At 34.6% G+C, this 17706-nt stretch overlaps 1 protein-coding gene across 1 annotated transcript; it reads left to right on the forward strand.

Moving 5' to 3' along the window:
* Positions 1 to 6198: 6198 nt before the first annotated feature.
* On the forward strand, positions 6199 to 10570 carry LOC107188701 (histone-lysine N-methyltransferase SETMAR-like). Its single transcript, XM_015577043.1, has 3 exons — positions 6199 to 6209; positions 6296 to 6399; positions 9921 to 10570. The coding sequence occupies exons 1-3, from the start codon at positions 6199 to 6201 to the stop codon at positions 10568 to 10570; spliced, it is 765 nt and encodes a 254-aa protein (XP_015432529.1).
* The last annotated feature ends 7136 nt before the right edge of the window (positions 10571 to 17706 follow it).

The raw sequence follows: 17706 nt of genomic DNA on the forward strand, positions 1-17706 counted from the left end.
GGGACGTTACACGTGCGGAAACCTCAGCTTCGAGGTAGTATATAGTGTAGTATATAGAGTCTGGTCGCATCCATAGAGATGTTCCTCTAACCCCCTTCGACACAAGAGCTGCCTGCCGCCGCCAACGTAGACCCTCGCTCCGTCACGCCTCACCACGGACTTTATCGTCGATATCCCTCACTTTCCCTCCCATACCATCCTTTATACGTCCCCTCTCATCCCCACCACTCTCTACAACATCACCGGGGCACACACATGCATACACATCTAAGAGGAATACAGCCTGAAATATCCATAAAGCTTGCCCGAAAGGGTAGTAAATTAGTCACCAAAGACACGCTCTGCGCCAGTCGAACTCGTGGTCCCCGCGGTTTTCCTCGGGTAATGGCCGATCCGACTGCAACGGTATTTATAGAACCGGAAAAGGAAAAGGCACTGCCTACGCATCCAGAGAAGATATCTTGGATACGTGAAGGGGGAAAGCTGTTTTTCGCGTGGCAAATTCGCTCGAGTGCGCGGCGACATTGATATATTAACCCTCCGAGCACGGAAACATGGTCACCGGTCCCTGTGTCATTTCTGACCCCACACCGATACTCTACTACTACACAGCGACGGCGACGCTCGAGCTTGAGGCCCTCACCGACATTGTACACTCGCGAGCAAACTCGGCTTCCACTAGGGGAAAAAGTGAGGTAGGCAAAGGGCCACCAACCATTTAGTTTTGGAAGTTACTGAAATCTATGCCAAATTAACATTCGGTTTAACATTTCTTTCAGTACTTGAAATAAATTTACCAAGTCGTAGGAGACTTTTCTTCTACGCCGCTTTTTCCCCTAGTGGAAGCCGAGTTTACTCGTAGGTGTACACTCGCGAGCAAACTCGGCTATTGCTAGGCCCTGCTAGGGGAAGAAAAGCGGGGTAGAAGAAAAGTCTTCTACCACTTGGTAAATTTATTCCAGGTAGTGAAATAAATGTTAAATTGAATATTGATTTGGCATAGATTTCAGTAATTCCAAATACTAAATGGTAGGAGGCCCTTCGCCTACTTTACCTTTTCCCCCAGCGGAAGCTGAGTTTGCTCGTCGGTGTACTAACGCAGTGCCAGTATGGCTCGAGTTTGAGACCCTCACCGATATTTCTAGCTCGAGCCACCGTCACCATGTATACAATGTAATGATTAGCTGGTTCCACATTACATTTGGATTTTCGTGGTTCTTATTACACTAACTAGGATAAAAATCTCGTGAATTATATAACAAATTATATTTATTAGTCAATACTTCTGCGGCGTCTTGGCCCGGTCGTTCGCATGTAAACAAACATCGGTCGCTTTGCGATTTACGCGACAGCTCCATCACTGCGTGCGTGTCGCTCTCGAGACCGCGTGTCCCCACTCCTGACTCTGGCACTGTGTGCATGTCGCTCTCGCTCTCGCGTGACCCAGGGACCGTGCTCGGAGGGTTAACGGCGGTGGAGCTACGGTCTCTACCCTCGCTTCGGCACAGTTTACTGTTCTATTGGCTTTTCTTAGGCATTTAAAATTTAGATTGCTGCAAATCTGCAGCGAATACCTAAAGGAAACAAAATTAATAACTAGAATAGCATAATGAACCTTATAGTCGCTAAAAACCAAGAAGTTGAAGCGACTTTAAATAACACCTGAGAAGAACATGTATTTTTTGTATTAAGAGTTATGTTTGATTAAAAATAAAATAGCAAAATTACTAAAATAATCATCATTTCGTTATATGTATACCTAATATGTTTATATTTCACAAAAAGATTGCAATGATGCAGATTATAATAAGAAACCATTTTTATATTAGTGTCTTGATCTGATTGAATTTAATTGAAGGAGGAACAAGGTATTTTTTTATTTTCACTGTGTTGTTCAATGATGTGGACACTACTTCAACAGTCTTTGTTGTCCTGGCCATCTATCGACCAACCGAGAGTGGTAACAGTCGCTTCAATATTGTATATGAACATCATTCGATTATATTCCTGTTTTTTTAAACGTTCTTCACTAGGTTCCAGGTCGCTCGTTCAATGATAACATAGTAAATATTTGCTAAAAACTGTTCAATTAAGTGGACATCGTGCTTTAGTTCTGTCTTTTTATTAATCATTCTTTTACAATTCAGTTGAGAGGATATTTAAATTTGTACGTGTAGTTTCTATTGGGAATTAATGATTACAATACCGAAATTTTAATTTTAAATGCACAATAAAATAATAAAGGAACTGTACAGGAAAATGTAACAACCTCCAATTATTTGTGCATATTATCTCACACTATAAATAAATTCAAAAGTAGATTAATATCTATGAAAGTTTTTATGAAATCGAAATTGTTTCTTTGATGAACACAAAATTTGTCACCGTATTTATGTTTTAATGCTAATGATTTTCATTAATTATATCGAAATTTACTTCCTTGTAAATTACTCTCATTGTAATTGTAAATTACCACATTTACTGTAGACAATATCTTTTAAGGTTTAATAAAACAGTTTTTAGGTTTTATAAAGGTTTATAAACAATTTCTGTGAGAATCAATCCTCGTTTAATATAATAATAATTGAATTTTACAATGTATAGAATTAAAATAACTCAATTTATAAACTTATAAAAATTTGTTGACACATTACTTTGTGAGTCAACCGAGTTTTACATAAAATTACTAATAACAGAGATTATTTTATACTTATTTCATATTCTTCTGACATATAAATGGTTATAAGCTAAAATCACACGAACAAGTTTGTGCACATACACGTACAGTTCTAATTCACTATCACTCTTCCCCCTGTTCACAAACCAATTTCATTATAAGTCAGTACACATCAGCACAAAAGAATAAAAGATTGAAAAGTAATACTCATCATATTTTTGCTATATAAACGATGAATAACTTTATCAGATGCCTTTGCACTTTGTTTCTGTTATGAACCTCTTTGGAACTCCAAACAATTCTTAATTATCCAATTAAAGTACGATGTTCCTTTATAAGTTCTTTTGAGAAGTTGGATCGTATTGTTTCATCTGTGTTTTCAAACTTAAATCAATTAAAATAGAACTTGCTTGTTATTATTCATGTATGTATATTGTTTGAAACTTATTAAGCATTTGACATTTACGTTTGAAAATGTGTGGTCTTCTCCGCACATTTCAGAAATATTTATGCTTATGGAAGTCTATCTTTAACCCTCGAAAAATTAATCATGTCCTAATATCACAAAGGATCAGTACCTCGTCTGTTAAAATCCATTCCAAATTTTTCATTATGAGTTTTTTATACTCGATTTTTAAAACACTAAATATTATTTTATAATATTTGTATTATTTAAAGAAGTGAGTGTGTTTATATACCAATTTGTATTTTATTAAATACATATTATTAATCTATATAAAGCTTACCAAAAATTTTCAAACGACTAGTAGCAGACATTCAAAATCTCTATTTTGTAGCCATTCATGATTTGTCAAATGTGACCCACTATTGACTGCACGAGGGTTAAATCAAGCTTCCAGTCTAGCATCGCACACTTTCATTAATTGTTTTGCAAATTTTCGTTATCCATTTACAGTTATTTATAAATGTACTGTATATATCATACATTTATAGCATGTTTTATAAATGCTGTTAAAAATGAGAAATGTTCGGTAAGTTTAATAAACATTTTATTACATTTTTATTTCAATTAACTCTTTAATATTAGTAATGAACAGACTGCGGATTTTATACATTTATCGCATACTCAGGTGTCTACAATGTAGTGCAATAAAACGTTTAATGAAACGCAACGAAGTTTTCATTTCAGATCGAACCTAAAAGAATTCTTAATAAAGATATTTCTATTTGATCCAATTTCTGTTAATTTCTCCGGATAAATTTATATTTGCATAAACACCCACTATAAATGTCTACTAATGAATTTTCGTTTATCTATCATTATAAATCAATATGAAAAAATGACGCTTAATATAACGATTCGTAGTCTACTCGTACCTAAGGAACATGATCTTCTATCAATCTTAAATATGCCTTAGGTAAGTAACCCAATTACGGATGGTGACCATATTGTCAGTTCCGCTTTTATTCGGATGAATTAAAACATTTTCAATTTAAACTCTTTTATTCAATAAGTTTTGTAATTTAATGTTGAATCTGACAATTTGATCTTGATTCCTCGAACAGTCTAAGCAAAAGTGCTAAGAAATCCTACATGCACGAAAGTAAAGATAAATAATATGCTTTTATAGAATAAAATAAAATAAAAAACATACACACACGCGCGCGCGCACACGCATATCTACTAAATATTATACTTTTAATAAGACACTTCATAATAGATGCGAAAAAGATTTTTTTTCGATCGTTCGATACTTTACTAATTTTTAATTATTCCATAAAAATTTATTTTTGGGTATTCCAGAAAAATGAAACTTACTAGAGAGCTGAAAGGAAGTAATTATCAATAATATCTTATTATTTCTTAAGAAAAACAAGCTTATCGGGCTACTAATCTGTCCGCAATTGGGTCATTTACCATGCATGCTCCATTCGTTTCAATTTCCTTCAACATAAAAACTACGTAGAAGTATCTTACACCAATCTACGTTACCAGAACACGCTGTTACAAGAATCATATCTTGCAACCAACCGAATTACGGTCACCGACTCCTCTGAGTTGAACAACGAAATTTTTCCATCATTCGTGAACCTGATTACTTTCTCCCGATCGGATGGCCGGCTAATAACGTACCACGTGGTCCATGATTTACATTCAATAGACTTTTTATTCCGTCCGGTTTCTTACACATGTTCTATCGGCTAATATTTCTAGCCGAGCGGCTCTACATTCCCAGCCATTATCGTAACGAAAGTTGAACCAGTTTTTCTGAACGCGGAGGAAGGTCCATAGAAATCCTTGGGCGGATAACCGTCAGATGAAATCACGAAGGAGGCGAATCCGGGGGAACACCTTCTCGGGACGATTTATCGCGATGTCGATAACGAATTCCGAGGTGATGAATAAGAAGTTATCCAGCTTGAAAATTCGAAGTCGCCGGAACGTCGACCCAGCCTAGAAAAATGAGTTCTCCAACGGGCCGTGATACCCCTAAACCGCAGACAGTTTTTCCTTCGTCAGAATAATGCGACTTCTAATTACGTCGTGTTCCTGACAGTTCTAATCGGTGACAGGAGGTCTTATCCATGCAATGTTTAGTGAGTTTGGAATAAAATGCAGATTAGACGACTAAACGGTCAGTCGAATGTTATTTTAAACAGCTTTCCCTTAATTGTACTATTAACCCTCAGACAACGGTGTACGGGTACACCCACGAGCAAACTCGGCTTTCGCTAGAGGAAAAATGGCGTAGAAGAAACGTCTCCTTATCACTTCGTAAGTTTATTTTAAGTACTGAAATAAATGTTAAACCGAATGTTAATTTTGGTACAAATTTCAGTAATTCCCAATACCAAGTGGTAGAAAGTTCTTCTTCCACTAGGAGAAAAAGTGGCGTAGGAGAAGGACCTCCTCCAATCTGATAAATTTATTTCAAAAACTGAAATAAATGGTAAATTGAATGTTAATTTGACATATATTTCAATTATTTCTGAAACCAAATCACAGGGGGTCTTTTCCCTGTGTCACTTTTTCCCCTAGCGGAAGCCGAGTTTATTCGCGGGTGTACATGTGGACCCAGGATTCCATAAAAACTAATAATTGTAGTGTCCATTTATTCCTAGTAGCATTTTATAAGAAGACCAACAGATTCTGAAGAAATTCGTTTCAAAATATATCTAAAGACCGGCGCGTAGGGGTCCATCTGGACCCAAGTACCGTCGTCTATACAATCATCACAAACGTCTGCCTGTCAAAGATTAACACAGGGATAGTGTACTCCCAAAATAAGGGTTCAAACTGTCTGGATGTATTCTATTTATTTCAATAGTACTAAAAGTGCTGGGAATTTGAAAATTTTATCTTTTAGACATGGGTTACTTGAAGCCGGTCTATGACTAATTTGCAAGAAACGTATATAAATGACAATTAAAAACATGAAAACAATCGTGATGCATAGTACCATGGAATACAAGTTAATTTTCTAATGACAAATATATCGAAATTTATAGTAAATGCATTAACAAACATTTGTAAATACATTAAATTGAAAAATTCTAACATGGTCACGATGTATTTATAGACTTACGGTTATTTGATTCTTTTTCAATATACTTCAACACATGTTAAGATTCTTAAAGTTTGTTTCCTTGTTTTAGAAGCATCCTTATTTACATGTTGCTTACCGTATTACTGAAGGCCGCCAGTGTACGAATATTAGAAGAGAAACCGCGATTACCTGTACAAACAAATTTATTAGCTAGTAAGCGGTGAAACAAAATAGGGGATAAAGAAACGGAATTATAAAAAGAATCATTGAAAATGATCATTTATGTGTACTTAAACATTTGTATTCTAATATTATGTGTATCTTGTTTTCAGTTGACTTGGACTTTACATCCTACAGTGACCTACAGCGAGATAAAAACAGATATAAGAACAAATTCTATACATATAGAAGCACTGTTTTTTGAAAATAGGGAACCTGCTTACGTACTTAATACAAATGGAAAATATTATTTTATGAAGATTAAAGGGAAATCGTAGAGAAAGTAACCTATTGTATAGGTACAGTTCAGTGTATACATATATCTTTAGGAGATCATCAGAGTTTTTATATAAATAATGTCAAAAAAATGTTAAATAAAGACGTATATTTTTAAATTTTCTATCGAATATTCAAAATTTGTACCCAATTTTAATGTTCATAATAATAACTAAAAAAAGTGCAATTCCGGAGACATAAAACCATCTAAAGGCAGGCATCTCTGAGAACGGTGGTAATTTCCTTAAATGATTGAAAATGATCGAAATTTTCGATAGTATACACCAATACTGAAAAAATTATTGTTTGTAGGTTGTAGCGTTTGTTAACACTAGGTTTACGAACATTTCTTATATACCTATCTCTACGGACACGCGTCGAATTGACGCGTGAACGAAATCGCATATTTTCCTTAAAAAAACAACTTATTTTATTTAAAAACAACGTAATTATACACTATTAACTTATAAATGAACGTAACCCGAACGTTATGAATGTAACGTGGTGGGAGGGTGAATTTATATGCGTGAAAGTATCTACGTGTGGTGGGGAAATACAATCTCGCGTGGCCATATGCTTAGTGGCAATATCGTTAAAGTCCATTGTATCTCCGCTGCATTGTTTGTATTTACTTTTGATATTTATTTTCTATGAACTTTTTGATTACGGTCATATTTATTGCTGAAGTAATGCTTTTATGAATCAAGCTCGTTTACTAGGATTAATACCTACTCAATTTACGATCGCATCAAATTGGCGCATACCCGTAGAGATAGGTATACCACGTAGAGAATTCCGAGATTAAAAGGCTTAGAAGAAAATGAATTGGGATATATATTTGTCTCGTTAAAACAATAAAAGTCAGCATAAATGATAGTAGAGAAATGTAAACGGTTTTGGTCATTTTCCTTGTAAAATACAAAATGCGTCAAAATGACGCGTCCCGTAAACTTAGTGTTAAATATCAAGAAATTTTTATATCTAATTAAGTAGCCCATCTCGCCGTTAAGAGGGGATTTTATGCCTTGAGCACAGACTTAAATAAAATGGGTCAAAGGAGTCAAAAAGTAGAAAATTCAAGCTTTAATGTATTTTTCATAGTAAGAGTTTTATATTAATTTTAACAATATTATGAAGCTGTAAAGTTTGACAACTTTTCAGTAGTATTCAAGTGATACAATACATTTTTCCAGTAGCGTATATTTAAACGAAAGCAATAAAAAAATAAAATTGAATGCTATTAAAAAGTTATATTAATTACGTGTGACCTTGTTACTATTCTTAGGTAAGTATAACATTTGAAGCACTTAAGTTAGTCGATTACAGAAGTAGTCGATGTAACATGTGTGTCGAAGTGAACGGATCATTTGTAATGATGACAGAATCAGGTTATTCGGACTTGAATCGGGTATAGAGATTAGACGGTTAAGAATTTAAAGATTAAGCAAAGGTTATTAAGACAAAATGACATGGCAAAGCATGGAATAATGATAATCACAAATTTTTGTATCAGTTTTTGTAGTTGTTATACACACTTCTTGTAGTTACAATTAAGATAAGACATAGAAAAATCAATTAAAACTCAAAACAACTGGATAGTTGTTAAGTTAAATGAATTAATTGCAAACAAAAGACCAAAACAAATTTTAATACTAGAATATAGTAATTATTATGTAACTTAATTTACAATTATATGTAATACATTTTATCGCAAATAAGTGAAACTAAATGAATTACAACTGAAGCTCACTCGATATCATTAAATATCTTACATTGACATCGTCGTTAATCACATTTCCAACTTTTAGTAATCTTAAACGATGTAAAATTATTCGAATACAAATTGTGTTGTAGAAAATATTATGTAAACAAGAATTACTGGGGATTTGTCTTGGATATTCGTAAAGTTTCTAAAATATGAGTTTTCAAAATATTAAAATCGAAAATATATTCCAGACGATAAAATAAACTGAATCGATTAAAACTAAGTGTATCAAAATATATTGTAACAATTTCAGAATAAATTAGAAAATAAAAAAATAGGAGTTCATATGAAAATCTGTTTTTGTAGGAAGATTTAAGGCAACTGCTAAAATTTACAGTTGTAGTTGTAATGCAAGCTGTTATTGTTAAAATTCGTATACACTTGAAAACTTTAAATGATTTTCTGATTCACTGTAAACTGATGTAACTCCCAATTGGTTGTAACAGAAAGTATCGAAATACGAAAATGTCTGTAACTTCAAAAGCAAGTTAATTAGATTACATGTTCGTATAAACTTCGTTTCTCAGTTCCACGTGGTCGACTTACCATGAAACTCGCATAATTAAATACACTCTGTATAATCATGGTGTTAATCAAGGATTTGTAATGATAATACGAATGTAAGTGATCATATATTTATTAAATATATGTAAAAGTAATGGTCACGACTTTTATATAGGTATTATAATTTCATTCTATTTTATGGACGGAAAATTCAACTTTTTTTAGAAAAATAGTAGGAACATATAAATATGAGGGGAACTACTTCCAGTAACATTTGCTGCAGCGGTTGTTTAATATTACTCAAGATAATCGAGAAAACGACTACAACTATTAGTAAATTGAAAGAAATCTTAATAACCAAACTTTCTATCACCCAAATTATAATATCAAGGTGAACCAATAAGTAATCCACTATCTTTTGTTGAATTCGGTATTTTCTAAAAGATTGAATTATATTTTCTAGGAAATTCGAGGGCCACGTCATTTTAGTGATGTTTGTCTGGATTTTTCAATATTCGCTATCAATTAAAAAAAAAAAAACTAAAGAACAAAAACATAATCAAAATGTAAACTATTTTACTAGTTTATTAAAATGAAACAGTGGAATACTCATTGGTAGCACACCTAATAATTTCCATTCTTCAAAAATGTTGATATTTGTGCCTACAGTTTATTACTTGTTGAACACATCAAACATTTTTCAATGTTGAAGGTTTTAGTTTTTTCGAAATATTGGGTTGGCAAGAAAGTATTTTCGGTTGTGGCACATAGATAGCGTTGTAAGCGTTTTGAAGGACTCCTGTCTGCGTTATGGTTTTTTCCTATTGACATTTGATATCAGTCACATTTAGGTTACTTCAGAAGCAAGTTGTGCAAATTTTTGTTTGTAGCTGTTAGTTCAGGGTCAATTTTAACATGGAGTGCAAAAACGAACATTTTCGGCATATTTTACTCTTTTATTTTCGTAAAGGAAAGAAAGCTGCTGAGGCCCACAAAGAGATATGTGAAGTTTATGGTGTTGATTGCATAACAGATCGCACGTGTCAGAATTGGTTTAAAAAATTCCGTTCTGGAGATTTTTCACTCAAAGATGACCAACGTTCTGGTCGACCTACTGAAGTTGATGATGACCAAATCAAAGCCATAATTGAAGAGGATCGTCACATAACTGTTCGAGGGATTGCAGAGAGGTTAAATGTATCGCATACAACAATTGTCAACAATCTCAAGCGCAATGAAGCCGATCCTTTTTTGAAACGTATCATCACGGGTGATGAAAAATGGGTCATGTACAGTAACATTATTCGAAAACGATCATGGTCCAAGCGTGATGAACCAGCACAATCCACATCTAAAGCTGAATTGCATCAAAAAAAGGTCATGTTGTCAATTTGGTGGGACTACAAAGGTGTTGTGTATTTTGAGTTGCTTCCAAGAAACCAGACGATCAATTCAGATGTTTACTGTCAACAACTATTGAAACTGGATGAAGCAATAAAAGAAAAACGGCCAGAATTGGCAAATCGCAAAGGAATTGTGTTCCACCATGATAATGCAAGGCCTCACACATCTTTAGTAACTCGTGGGAAATTACTGGAGCTTGGTTGGGAAGTGATGTAACATCCCCCATACAGCCCTGATATGGCACCATCTGATTACCATTTATTTCGAAGTTTGCAAAACTCTTTGAATGGTAAAACTTTTACAAATGATGATGACCTTAAGTCGCACTTGGTTCAGTTTTTTGCTGATAAGGACCAGAAATTCTATGAGCGCGGAATCATGAAGCTGCAAGAAAGATGGCAAAAGGTCATTGAACAAAATGGAAAATATATAATTGATTAAAGTTTATTCTTTGTATAAAAAAAATGAGTTTTATTTCACACTACAAAACCGAAATTACTTTCTTGCCAACCCAATACATAGGTTTTTGACTTTAAGGTCACATTGGACGGTAGTACGTTTTCAAATGACCAACAGTATTGCAATTTTCAGATTACATTAATGTGGCAAAAAAACCTCATTTTCTCAATAATAGTAAAACTGGTATGTGACATCGAAATTACACTGGCTAGTGGATGGATGGTTAACAGAAAATAACCATTCGTTATTCTAATTACTTGATTTAAAAATCACGGTAACGAAGACCCTGATTTTTACAGGAACTATAAAGTAGAGGACATAAACAACGGAATTGGAAAGTGAGCCCGGAATGATCATACGGGATTATTTTCCTCTTAACTCGAGCGGGAGTCTGACATCTCGAAAGGCGGAATAATTTAAAGAACACGTAGCGTTTTATTATTCGAGTGAAAATTTCTATCTCGCGTACAGTGCAAAGTAAACCGCATATTAATCCCGGAAAAAGACCAAAAACTCCGATCTGATACAATTTTTCACACCTAAAATAAACGGTGTAAAATAAATCTGCTTTTTCGTCTTTAATGTTTAACGTCGCGTCCCTCAATGGATTATTTCTATGAAAAAGCTGGCCAAAATTATTTTGTTAATGATTGACGTAACCAAGTACACTTAGAAATAATGAAATTTAATTATTTCAAACAATTTTACACGTCAATACACAGGAGAATGAAAAATGTAGAAATAAGCCGATTTATATGTATACATGATTCAGTTTATCATGTCATTTTCGTAATGCGACTCTCGATTGTAGAGTTGCATATACAGGGTGTCCCACCTAACTCTGCCACCCTTATTTATTGTCTTATTTGTTATGGTACAAAAAAATGGTTCGGACGAAAGTTAGTGTATTTTGGGGGGGGGGGGCAATTAGGCTATGAGATTGAAGGTCGTCTCAAGGTAATATCTTCTGAGATTTCTCTAATGGTAACGTTTTTTAAAATGGAATTCTGTATTTTTTTTCTTTGCTATTACAAAGAGGAGATCAAAACGTATCCAACAATGTATCACACGATGGGATGACAACACTTTGAACATACACTGAAATAATAAATAATGCGGCTATGGTGTTTATTTTGTTTCTGCAATTCATGTTTTTCTCCAAAAAAATTATCAGCCCAAAGTTATGTCAAGGTCATAGTGTGATACATTGTTGAATACGTTTTGATCTCCTCGTTGTAATGGCAAACAAAAGAAATAGGGCATTCCATTTAAAAAAACGTTACCATTAGAAAAATCTCAAAAGATATTACCTTGAGATTACATTCAATCTCGTAGCCTAATTTCCCCCCTAAAATACATTATCATTCTCCCAAACCATTGTTTTGTACCGCGACAAATAAGAGAATAATTAAGGGTGGCAGAGTTAGGTGGGACACCCTGTATGAGTAAAGCAAAATATGCCTTCCCTTTCTGTTCCGGCGATCAGTGTCGATAACATAGTCATCTACGTTGCTACGAGATACAAACGATTAAAAATGTTGAAAATCGTTGTTTTTCCCAACTTTCGATCTACAACTGTAGTAAATCTAACAATTCTCCCATCTTTTGATCTCTGTCGCTCGTTTCTGTATTAACCGATGTCAATGAAAGTTTAAGTATGTACATAACTAACATAAATCTTCGATATGTATTTATTAAATTTTCATTATAGCCTCAGATTAGAAAGTTGTTAAACACGACCTTTAATATTTTCTTCGCGATTCGGACCAATTGCAACTTTTTCAAAGTTTTTTTTCACATCTATTAGTAAATTAATGTCTCTAACTTCACAAAAAAACTCAAGTCATTTGGACCAGTTTTAGAATAGAGTTGTTCCGTTTTAAAGGGTGTACGAATACTTTTTACACTCACTGTAAATGTATGTATAGACGGAGCATAAGCTACCACTTGGGCGAGGGAACCGTAGGATTGGAGGGGAAAAGACAGCGGTCGTTAGATATACGTCACATAGCTTCGGATGCATTCGGCTCGATTCGGCTCGTTATTAATGGCTGGTGGGCTGTGTGCTATACTATTATTTAATGCTTTATACTATTTATTAATTTTGTTAAATTCATATATCTATACAAATTACATGACATACGGAATTTTTAACGTATAATAAGTATATTCTTTTCATCTCTCATAGCATACATGTATGAAACGTGATTGTATACCCGAAGAGCACCGAAAAGGAACGAAGTTACCCGATTTCTAACTAACCACCCCCTTACCGCGAATCTTACTCCCCCGCTCAGTTCATGCTCCGTCTATATACGTCTATGTTCTGTACCCCCTTGTCTACGTGCTTGACAGTGTCCGCCATGCATTTGTATACAGGGTGTAACAAAAATGTTGGAGGACCTGGAAATGGGAGGCTCGTGAGGTAATTTGAAACAAGTTTTTCCTTAGTAAAACTGTTATCCGAGGCTTTGGTACCGAGAATATTAACGAACAACCCTGGTTAATCAGAGCGCGAGTTTGACCAGCTGAGTTCCCGCGGTAACATTGGGTACCAATCGCAGCGCGTACAGTTTCCCTCCGTTCACCATGATATCCGTGAATCTATTCCTGCACGCTCAAACACTATCAATTGTAAAGAAATTTGTTAATGATATATTGCATAAATTAATAGGATTCCTTTTTTTTCTGATTCTTCTTCTCCAGTTGATTCTTCTATTTTTAAATCTACAATTGCATTTAGGTTTAAAAATTGGTTATTTACAGAAATCCGTACCATTTTCTTCTCTGGAGAAGTTAACAGTGACCCGAAGTTCGTTAGAATACCGTCACATTATAACATGATGGAAATCTAATTCGCATGTGGCATTAAAAGCATGCACGATCGTATGACTGGACGTTTCAGAATAAAGAATTACCTACTGAATACCAAATGCACATATTTTTTACGGTTATGTAAAATACATAAAGTATGTACAAATATACATATAACTCAGTGCATACTAAATATTCCATGCACGTATTTTTTACAGCTTTGTCTTAATACTTTACGCAGCGTAGATTTTCCCGTAACTTTGTAAAATTACATGAAATATTCTTATACTATGTTTGTTCAGTGATTTTCTTTGTATTCTAAAATAGTCGCTTGCGGCTTTGGATAATTCTTCTAAAGTAATAGTTATACTTTCAGGAGTTCAGGCGAATTATTTCGATACGTGAAATATAATTTTACATGAACCAATATAGAAAAATACTTCTATTTATTCTATATCGTACATACAATCTATCGAATTGATTTTTCAAAAAATCAATTTTAAAAGAGTCTCCGTATATTATACTATAAATTAGAGCCGTGACTTTGTAAGATACCGGGCTACTCGAGTACCGATAAGATACCCCAGTAAACAAAAATTACCCAGGTACCCGAGATGGTCTGTAAATATCAAGAAAGGTTAATTGATTCCAACCGTATTATATACTGGATTAAAATATTTGGAAGTACAATGTACGGAGACGTTTCTGACCCTCTGTATGTTCAAGGTTCGCAACGAAAGAACCTCAGACCCTGAATACTTAATAAAAATGCCATGTATAACGCGTTCCGTGCTTCAATATCGCAAAAGATCGTAATTCGCAGCATCGCAACATTCATCTAACGACGACGTCGCTGTTTTTATGCCCGCGGTAAAAAAAAAGAACAAAATACGGTCGAGAATTGTGTATCGTTTCTCCATTTATCACGAACCGCCAGTTAATGGAAAGTATTGTAGCCCACTATGTACCCATCAATTAATGCGTGTATACAGATTAAACAGACGGAAGAGAAACGCAACCATCCGGATTAAACGCTCGCGTTTGAACGCCGGCCATTAACGCGCGCGCCCGTGTACATAGATTTATTCTTTCTTTGCCCGCACGATTAAATGTTGTCTTACGGACGGCCGTCTTTTATGGCAAACGATAATTCGAGGATATTTCTCATTTGACATGGCGCTCCAAATACAGGATGTTCAATAGAAAGAGGTCTAAGACTTTAGGTGCTTATAGTACTCACCGAGTGCAGTAAAAAATGTCTAATCGGTAGACTGCGAATTTTTATGCAAAATAACATTTTCTAAAATAATTCATAAGGACAAAAACCGAATTTGGAATTTCCATCTTCCTTTAACCCTACGAGCACAGTCCATGGGTCACGCGAGAACGAGAGCGACATGCACACAGTGACAGAGTCAGGAGTGGAGACACATGGTCTCGAGAGCGACACGCACGCAGTGACGGAGCTGTCGCGTAAATCGCATAGCGACCGATATTTGTTTACATCCGACCGACCGGGCCAAGACGCTGCAGAAGTATTGATTAATAAATATAATTTGTTTCATAATTCACGAGATTTTTATTCTAGTTAATGTCATAAGAACTGCGAAAATCCAAATGTAATGTGGAACCAGCTAATCATTACATTGTATGCATGGTGACGGTGGCTCGAGCTCGAGCAACCGCTAGTGCGTAGTAATATCGGTGAGGGTCTCGAGCTCGAGCCATACTTGCACTGGTTAGTACAGTGTCGGTGAGGGCCTCGAGCTCGAGCCTCGCCGTCGCTGTTTAATAGCAGAATATCGGTGTGGGGTCAGAAATGACATAGGGACCGGTGACCATGTTTCCGTGCTCGGAGGGTTAAGTATCCTATCGGATTAAAAATAAAATAGAAAATTCGTTGCATCTGACGGAAGTTATGTTTTTTGCTGGATTTCACAGAGCTCTGCAAGCTATAAATGCATAAAATCCGTAGTCTTAGATTCGACTAGTAATCAGTATAACTCCTAAAATCAATTCTTTCGATGAAAAATACAGAAGTTTGTTCTCACATTTGTTACAAATATTTGAAATATCTTCGTTTTATTTCAATACAAAACTCACATCTGCGGATCATTGATCGACGTACATTTTCAAATATTCCTGTCGTATCTTGTATTGTCGGTTGTCGTACAATTTTGAAGTAACCTACTTCGAAAACCAATTCTTCTTTTTACATTCAGTATGTTGCGAAGTGACTCTCATTTAACTAAAACTTGATTATATATAGAAAGAATTTATTTTCGGACCTATGTTGATTAGACATTTTTTTACTCCCCTTGGTGAGTACTAGAAGCCCCTATTACCTTGGACCCTTTGTTGTAACAACTTGTATGTTGTCGCCTTTATTGTAGATTATTTGTGGTACACTGAGGTGGTGGCAAGTTAAACGATAAGTATTCGAAGCTCGGTGAAAATTGCATTTAAGGGACCAAGAAGAAACTGATCGTGCTGGGTAAACGAAGTCATCTCTCATTACTCGTTCATTTCTGTGTTACGTTAAATTTGTTGGTTTCATTCTTTTACAGCTGTAAATCAAAAACACGATTTTCAAAGAACATATGCATGTAAATTTAACCCTGCTATGATCCTCAGTACAGCTGTACATTCGAAATAATGACGAACATCGAGAAACACGCAGATCAGTAACAATTACCTTACACATTTTGCAAATCTAAAAACGTTTCTAATGCAACGAGAAGTCGAAAAAGTATGTAAAGTCGTAAAGCGTTAAAGATATAAAAATGTCATGGGATGGAAGTAAATCTGAAAACATAGCAAGGTTAATTGTGTATTGGACTGTTCGAAATTCTCGTACGATAAATATCTTATTTTTATTTCCCATTTCTTTTACAACTTCCATATCTTCTGAAAATTTCATTACACCAGTTACATAAACTTTTATCTATCTGTCGCTAATAGTATCAGAGAAAATTTAACGTTAAGGATCAATGAAAAAAGAGTAGACTGTTTTATGCTCAGAAGTTTTAATGGCAATTTATCTGTTAATAAAATAGCAAAGCATTTTGAGTGTGAAAAGAGTACATTACACGTTTTACAGCGTATGCCAATTTCATTGTGTATATTATTTCTTTTCTTACATATGAATGTGTACATATTGTATCTGAGACTACAATGCAGTGTCTGGTATTCAACCTGAATTATTATTCCTTTCTATGGAAATCAATCTGTTGCATTTAACACTAGAATTGTCGATGATAAACGTATATCTACTTTTATTGGATCGATAACCATGCCAAACTGCTGAAAATATTTAAATTTATAAATTAACTAATTTCTTCATTTTTATTATTGCAATGCAAGATGTGAAAAATCTAAGAAATTGTTGTTGTAACATTTTAATCATCAATACATGTAAGAATATACTAAGCAGTCATTGTAACTGCTTTGGTAGTTCTAGTGTTAAATTCATAATGATTTTCCAACAGCCTACAACCATTTCTACTGAGTGAAAAAGTGAGAATATACTTTCGATTTTAATCATATTACCTCGTAATTACTAGAAATAGTGGACTAATTATTAGTACACCTATTGAATACTTAGAGTCAATCTATCATGAAATGAAAGCATCGTAGAAACTGAAACTTCTGTGTAATGCAATCAACACTTCCTTGCTATTCTCTAAATTTATAATGATATTTCAGGATGAAATATATGCCAGAGAGATCCTTCTGAATGTTGTAAAACCACACAACAGCAATGGGCTGCACCCTTGAAATATACATTGCGTATCTACCAACGAAGGACTAATATTTTATAAAAGCAAAATACTCGTCTGTTTTTACGGAAAGCACTTTCGGTTATGCCCGTAAAGGAAATAATGTTTGCATTTAATCTATCGATCCAAGAAATGTAAACCTAGCACGTCAAGCGAAGAAGATTCCGGCTAGACAAGGCCGAGTAATATTGAATAATGACTGGGGTAAAAAATGGAGACGCGAAACGCGAATGATATCTCGAGAATTTAATATAAAGTCCACCACTTTACTTCGAAGCGAGAAATGTGTACGGAAGGATC

Source organism: Dufourea novaeangliae, unplaced genomic scaffold (assembly GCF_001272555.1).
Source record: "Dufourea novaeangliae isolate 0120121106 unplaced genomic scaffold, ASM127255v1 scaffold108, whole genome shotgun sequence".
NCBI lineage: Eukaryota > Metazoa > Arthropoda > Insecta > Hymenoptera > Halictidae > Dufourea > Dufourea novaeangliae.

What these genes read in the sequence shown, in the direction of transcription:
- LOC107188701 (XM_015577043.1), top strand. An exon ending in ACAAACAAATTTATTAGCTA is followed by an intron (nt 6,400 to 9,920) that starts GTAAGCGGTGAA and finishes ATTTTCGTAAAG; the next exon opens with GAAAGAAAGCTGCTGAGGCC.